The sequence below is a fragment of the Nothobranchius furzeri genome, chromosome 1 (genome assembly GCF_043380555.1).
Source record: "Nothobranchius furzeri strain GRZ-AD chromosome 1, NfurGRZ-RIMD1, whole genome shotgun sequence".
Lineage (NCBI taxonomy): Eukaryota > Metazoa > Chordata > Actinopteri > Cyprinodontiformes > Nothobranchiidae > Nothobranchius > Nothobranchius furzeri.
The window spans coordinates 7,174,787-7,182,011 of NC_091741.1; the positions used below are offsets into that span (position 1 = coordinate 7,174,787).

General features: G+C 39.1%; 1 protein-coding gene across 1 annotated transcript; it reads right to left on the reverse strand.

The window, feature by feature from the left end:
• Positions 1-1,199: 1,199 nt before the first annotated feature.
• Positions 1,200-4,640, reverse strand: LOC139070601 (coiled-coil domain-containing protein 106-like). The gene is made up of 4 exons (XM_070554187.1): positions 4,407-4,640; positions 3,887-4,045; positions 2,971-3,177; positions 1,200-2,210 (listed from the first exon to the last, which is right to left on the reverse strand). The coding sequence occupies exons 1-4, from the start codon at positions 4,537-4,539 to the stop codon at positions 1,888-1,890; spliced, it is 822 nt and encodes a 273-aa protein (XP_070410288.1). The 5' UTR covers positions 4,540-4,640; the 3' UTR covers positions 1,200-1,887.
• Between the last annotated feature and the right edge of the window lie 2,585 nt (positions 4,641-7,225).

Sequence of the window (7,225 nt, forward strand, 5' to 3'; positions counted from 1 at the left end):
TTTCTCCTGATGTTATATAGAGGTGGTTGCAGGTGGAGCTGATGAGTAAATGTGAGACAGGTGGTTTGAATCAGGTAGATGATGAGCTGGTTGTGGTTGCTGGGGAAACCGGGCCTGGCTGGAGTGGTGGCATGACAACAAATGTGTAACTGGACTACTTCTTTAAATTGACACCAGATCCGGTGACCTTTGGGACATGGTTTGACCCCCTTAGGAAAGTGCTATCATCATGAAACGTTCAGATCACTTACAACTCAATAGATTCTACCTTCCTGTAACGTTTCAGCCTGATTGGACCTTGTTTTCACACAAATGAACCCAGAATGATGTGAAATTGTGCTTCGTGCAACATAATTCTGGGTGCCATTTAAAAACCATAAGTGCTAATGACTCCATTCCTTTTTGAGGTTGTAGGGGCTGTTGATTGGAGTACACTAAAACAAACCTGATCTCTCTAGGACATTCAGAAGCCAAGTTATAAGCCCTCAAAGGTGTAACTGGACTACTTCTTTAAAGTGACACCAGGCCCGGTGATCTTTGGGACATGGTTTGACCCCCTATAGGAATGTGCGATCCTCATGAAACGTTCAGATCACTTACAACTCAATATATTCTACCTTCTTGTAACGTTTCAGCCTGATTGGACCTTGTTTTCACACAAATGGACCCAGAATGATGGGAAATTGGGTACCACTTTACAATAAGGCTCCCTTATAAATGGCTAATAAATGGTTTATAAATGTCTTATTAATCAATCTATAATGCCTTATATATGACTAATAAACATTTATTATGCATTAATTAAGTGTGAAAAAGACACTAAACTTACTAGTTTCTTGCCAAATAGTGAACCAAATCTGTTGACTTATGTACTTTATCTAGACTTCATATATTAAACATTTCAAACTAAGAAACTACCTTTTAAGCACTATTAGCATTTGTAAACAAGGTTTTGGGCAACTAATAATGTACCTTATAACTGCATTATAAATACTTACAATGATTAAAGGGAGGCTTATTGTAAAGTGTAAAATATGTCTTTATTCATTAATAGTTAATAAACATTTATAAATGCAAACTGGAGCCTTATTGTCAAGTGTAAAATATGTCTATTTATTAATGATTAATAAACATTTATAAATACAAACTGGAGCCTTATTGGAAAGTGTAAAACATGTCTTTATTTATTAATGATTAATAAACATTTATAAATACAAACTGGAGCCTTATTGTAAAGTGTAAAACATGTCTTTATTTATTAATGATTAATAAACATTTATAAATACAAATTGGAGCCTTATTGTAAAGTGTAAAATGTCTTTATTTATTAATAGTTAATAAACATTTATAATTACAAAAGGGAGCCTTATTGTAAAGTATAAAACATGTCTTTATTTATTAATGATTAATAAACATTTATAAATACAAACTGGAGCCTTATTGTAAAGTGTAAAATATGTCTTTATTTATTAATAGTTAATAAACATTTATAATTACAAAAGGGAGCCTTATTGTAAAGTATAAAACATATCAGTGTTTATTAATGACTCTTAAACATTTTTAAATGTAAAATGAAACTTTTTTAGTATGAAACTAGTTAACATTTATTTATAACCAGTAAACTTTTTGAAGACTAGGGGCCTTACTATGAAAAGTATAACAAGCTGCCTTATAACATTAGACAATACTCTATCTTAACATGTGCAGTTGTTTTGGTTACACTTAGGACACACAAAACCTTCTAAACAAAAATGACAAGAAAAATCTTTGTTGTGTGGAAACTGAACACATAACTGAACAGATCGTTAAAAAATTACCAGTTTCACACACATCTGTTCTATAGCTAAATATGCTGAAACAGAACAAGTCAGATAACTGAGTAGGCTTTCAGACAGACTTGCCTCTTCGAATTGGAAGCAAAGATCCATCAGCCTTCATGCTTTCTATTTTGTTTTTCACTTCATCATTGCTTTGAATCTCTTCCTCACATCGCTTAGCAAAATGGAGTACCGTCTCTCCACTGGGCTTGTTGGAGATCAGCTCCTGGTAAACAAGAGGAGCTGCGATAGCGAGCTCAGCAACTGATGCCGTGGACACAACTGTGTTTCTGTCAATCCCATGTTTCTGAAAAGCTTTGGACAAGGTCTTCATCTTTGGAAATGTCTTGAGGAGGGACTTGTATCTCTGCACAATCTCACTTGGTGTTCGGACTGAGAATCAAATTAAAACAAAGAAAACTGTTAGAAACAAATGCTCATGGCACACAATACAATCTGTTACTATAATTTACACACACACATGCATATACGTGTGTGTGTGTGTGTGTGTGTGTGTGTGTGTGTGTGTGTGTGTGTATGCATTTCTAAAAATGCGCATCAGTCCAAACCTTATATTCAAGTTTGGTGTCAAATACAATGTAGTTTGAAGAAAATATTTAAATGGTAATTTTATCTCCAAAGAACATATCTTCTAGCCTGGCCTGCCAGACTAGACTTCTGCACAGAGAGTCTGGTAACTCACAGGCAGAGAGGCACATGAGGGGCGGGATTAGCCAGCTCAAAAATGACCAATCAAAAAAAAAAAAAAAGTGGAAATGCCAACTGTACCATGTGACGCAGTAGTTTTTTAGCTGTAGTAAAAAATGGAGCCTGGTAATGGCGCAAACATCTTTCTTTAGAAGAAAGATTTTTAGCGGTTCTTGTTGTGGTTTCAAAGACATGTCCAAGTCATTTACAACAGAGGAAAGAGCCGCGGTGAACTCCGCTTCAGACATAATTGTTTATGAGAATTTGAGCTTCACTGTGTGTGTGACATACGCTGCTCAGTGATGATTGGTTTGGTTAGCATTTTCAGGGGGGTGGGGTTATTTACATAGGAGAGTTACCAGACTCTTTCTCTGTGCAGAATTCAACAGAGGAGGAGTCTGGCAGGCCAGGCTACATATCTTCTGAATATAAGTATTTTGCTCACCACGCTGCCGGAACTTCTTTTCCTCCTTCTTGTATTTCTTGGCTTTTGAATGCTTGTTTTTGAATTTGCGCTTTTGCTTCTTTGGGGGTGAAGATGAGGATGAGGATGACCACTCAGATGATGCAGATGAAGATGTGGAGGATGAATCCAAGTTTTCAGAAGGATTGTTGATAAACGTATCATTTAATGGTTCGTCTTTAGGTTGCGCTGCAGAAAAAAATGGATGAATTTAGAATTTTTTTAACACATATCAGGTAACACAGAGTGAAACAAACATGCAAAGTAGCTGCCAATTTCATTTCATTACACAATGGATGATTTTGTCAGCTTATGTGCTTTGACAGAATGAGAATGATGCACCCTTCTGAGTGAAATAATATACATGTGGCTGGGCAAATCTAATTTTTGTAGACTATAGAATAATAAAACAGTATAATGACTGAGTGTTGTTGTCCAATACAACATTAAATGTCAATAATTGGCAGTAATTACCTATTACCGTGGTGTTTAAAGGAGAAAAAGGGGAAAACTAAGTTGCTGGTACTAAGAGATAAAGTGGCACAACTACAAGCCATCTAAATGAACACTTTGATGTTGAAATGTGTATTTTAAATTAATTATTAAAGTATGTAAATGAAAATGTATTTATTCGTGAGAGCACAGACAACTGTAAGAAAACAGATAATAAACAGATAATAGGTAATGGCATAATACATGCCAATTAATTAATCAATAGGTTTAAACCCAATTAGAACAAGTTATTTTTAAGAGTTAACTGGCATAACACCAAAGAGTAACTATTTTTTTATCAACACAGTGACAATAAGGGATCTTCATGTATATTTATAAATTATCTGATTTTTATCACAATAATCTAAAATTAAACAATGTTTATGAAACTAGTCTAATGTCATACTTGACAGAGATGATAGCTGACTTCGGAGGAAATCCCTCTCTCCTTCCAGTTCTTCAATTCTCATCTTTTGCCACTCCAGCTTCTCCTTAAGAAAAGCAACTTCCTGTCTCTCCTTATTAAGAAGCACAGTTGCAGTAGGGGCAAGGCCAGAAGAAGTATCTAAAAAAAAACAAAATTTAGACACACATTAACAACAGTAGCAGAATCTCTAATCTAAACTAGGCAAACTAAATGACAGCAGAAACAAAAATATCTACTTTAAATGGTAACAATACAAATGTAAAAAAAGTTCTGAGACAAACACCTGTTGTAGAGCAGACACTTCCAGAACAAAATAAATTATTCCTCCATGTTACCACACTGGGGTTATTCATAATGATATAAATGTATATACATTTACTAACTATTAAAAAATATAAAACTTTGTGAGGTTTCACTTTCGTAATAATTAATAGTACCAGAGATAGCTAGGCACTGTATTAGCCAAATGGTTCATTGTTAGCATTAAAACATTCCTCACCATCACGTTTCTCTGTTGACAGCGTTGGTTTAGTGTTAACGTTATCCAGTCGCTGCTTTTTGTTTTTCTTTGAACGCGTGCTGACTGCAGGTGTCGCAGTGGAACAGGAATCTTTCTCTTCAGGTCCATCCATGGCGCTGCCGTAGCTAGCTAGCGTCAGTCCGTGTCGGTTTGACTGGTGGATCCACCTCAGCTCCGACGCACACCGATGGGAGGGACTTCCGTATTAAGATTCACTGTGATTGGATGTTTGCACTAAGCTCATCTCTGTATGGCTAATTAGGCCCGAGCAGCGAAGCGCTGCGAAGGCCTATTGTATCTGCTCCGTTTCTTTTTTTAGGCCCGAGCAGTGAAGCTGCGAAGGCCTCTTGTATCTGCTCCGTTTATTATTAGGCCCGAGCAGTGAAGCTGCGAAGGCCTATTGTATCTGCTCCGTTTATTAGGCCCGAGCAGCGAAAGCGCTGCGAAGGCCTCTTGTTTTTGCTCTGATTATTCTTTTTTTGTTATTCCGTGCCCCCTTTGAACGGCTTTTTGGGGACCTTAACATACCCCAAAACTCACAATATTTTGCAAACTTGTCAGGCCTAGTGAAAATTTTGATATTTTAAAGGTCCCAAAAAAATCTCAAAGAAAATGGCTGAACAGCGCCCCCTACAAAGTGAAAAAAAACCCTCTCCATAAAGCTTAGTTTATTGTACAGTTATGAAATTTGGTACACTTGTAGTACTCACCAGTCCGCACAGAAAAGTCTCTTGCAAGCATGGTCAATATCAAACAGGAAGTCGGCCATTTTGGGTTGAAATGGCGATTTTTAGCCGTTTTTGCCGTTTTTAGGGTCCGTTTCTGATTGGATTGCTCGATCATTTTTCGCACGATCGTCTCAAAACTTGTGTAAAATTGCTCAGAAGGAATGGGCGAACAAAATGAGACAAGGATTCTGAGTTTTCGTATATGTTGAAGGGGCGGGGCCAGGCCTCGAAGTTTGACTACTCGCCAAAAAATTTTAAATTGCTATAACTTCATAACTGAAAGGAATAGAATTACCAAACTTTCTGTGGTCATTCGTCATCCAGCCACAAAGTAAATTGAATGGTCGGATGATGACATCACACAAGCCCCGCCCCCTCAGGACCAAAAAGGTCAAGTTTTACTGTGAAAGATCCCAAATTGCCCCATTTCACTTAATCACCACAAACTTGTAGCTGTTAACTCAAGACAAGTGGAGGTTGCTTGGCGTCACTTTATGGGAGTTTTCGGCAGAAGGTGGGGCTGTGGCGGCGCGGCGAAGTCAGGCGTACCGCCATGGCCTTACGTTTGCCTTCCATTTCGTCATTTCTAAAGATATCGTCACGAAACTTGTTGTGAGTGATCCTAGTCCGGCCCCTCAAAAGATCTGATGTGAACATCCGGTGGGCGTGGCCTATTTTCTGAAATAGCGCCCCCTAGGACCATTAAAACTGTCAGCCCCAAGCCATGCTTTGACTGAGGAGTACGAAATTTGGTACACTCATGTGGTGTCTCAGGACCTACAAAAAAGTCTCTTGGAGCCAAGTGCAAAGTTGCACAGGAAGTCGGCCATTTTGGTCCAAGTACGCAATTTAGTGGTTTTCGCACACGTTGTTTGGAGAGTGATGCTCCGTCGTCATTTTCACCAATCTCCTTCAAACTTCTGCCATCTGCTCTTAAGACATAGAGGAAAAAATTCAACCGTCGGATTTTTCAAAAGTTGAAAGGTGTGGGCGTGGCTAAGCCTCAAACTTTGACCTGTCGCCGCGCCACTCTTTTTTTCACAGCTCCCTACTGGACTCCTTTTACCCAATCAGCAGGAGTCTCTGGCAAATAGCAGTAGACAACTTGAGGTCACTTGGTCTCCAGTACTGGAAGGTTTCAAAAAAAGGCAGGGCTTTGGGAGCATGGCGAAAATCGCCATCACGCCATGGAAATACGTTTGCCTCTCATTTCTTCATTTATCGTGATATCATTACGAAACTTCTGGTGAGTGATCCTAGTCTGACCCCAAAGAGACATAGACAGCTGAAATATGTGGGCGTGGCCTAATTTCTGAAATAGCGCCCCCTAGGACCATTTAAACTAATAGCCCCAAGCCATGCTTTGACTGAGGATTACGAAATTTGGTACACTAATGTGGTGTCCCAGGGCCTACAAAAAAGTCTCTTGGAGCCAAGCACAAAATTGCACAGGAAGTCGGCCATTTTGGTCCAAGTACGCGATTTAGTGGTTTTCGCACACGTTGTTTGGAGAGTGATGCTCCGTCGCCCTTTTCACCAATCGCCTTCAAACTTCTGCTATATACTCTTAAGGCATAGGGGAAAAAATTCAACCGTCGGATTTTTCAAAAGTTGAAAGGTGTGGGCGTGGCTAAGCCTCAAACTTTGACCTGTCGCCGCGCCACTCTTTTTTTCACAGCTCCCTACTGGACTCCTTTTACCCAATCAGCAGGAGTCTCTGGCAAATAGCAGTAGACAACTTGAGGTCACTTGGTATCCAGTACTGGAAGGTTTCAAAAAAAGGCGGGGCTTTGGGAGCATGGCGAAAATCGCCATCACGCCATGGAAATACGTTTGCCTCTCATTTCTTCATTTATCGTGATATCGTTACGAAACTTCTGGTGAGTGATCCTAGTCTGACCCCAAAGAGACATAGACAGCTGAAATATGTGGGCGTGGCCTAATTTCTGAAATAGCGCCCCCTAGGACCATTTAAACTAATAGCCCCAAGCCATGCTTTCACTGAGGATTACGAAATTTGGTACACTAATGTGGTGTCCCAGGACCTACAAAAAAGTCTCTTGGAGCCAA

What these genes read in the sequence shown, in the direction of transcription:
- LOC139070601 (XM_070554187.1), bottom strand. Translation starts at nt 4,539, where the DNA reads ATGGATGGACCTGAAGAGAAAGATTCCTGTTCCACTGCGACACCTGCA. An exon ending in GTCAACAGAGAAACGTGATG is followed by an intron (nt 4,046 to 4,406) that starts GTGAGGAATGTT and finishes GTTTTTTTTTAG; the next exon opens with ATACTTCTTCTGGCCTTGCC. An exon ending in AAAGAAGTTCCGGCAGCGTG is followed by an intron (nt 2,211 to 2,970) that starts GTGAGCAAAATA and finishes TTTGATTCTCAG; the next exon opens with TCCGAACACCAAGTGAGATT.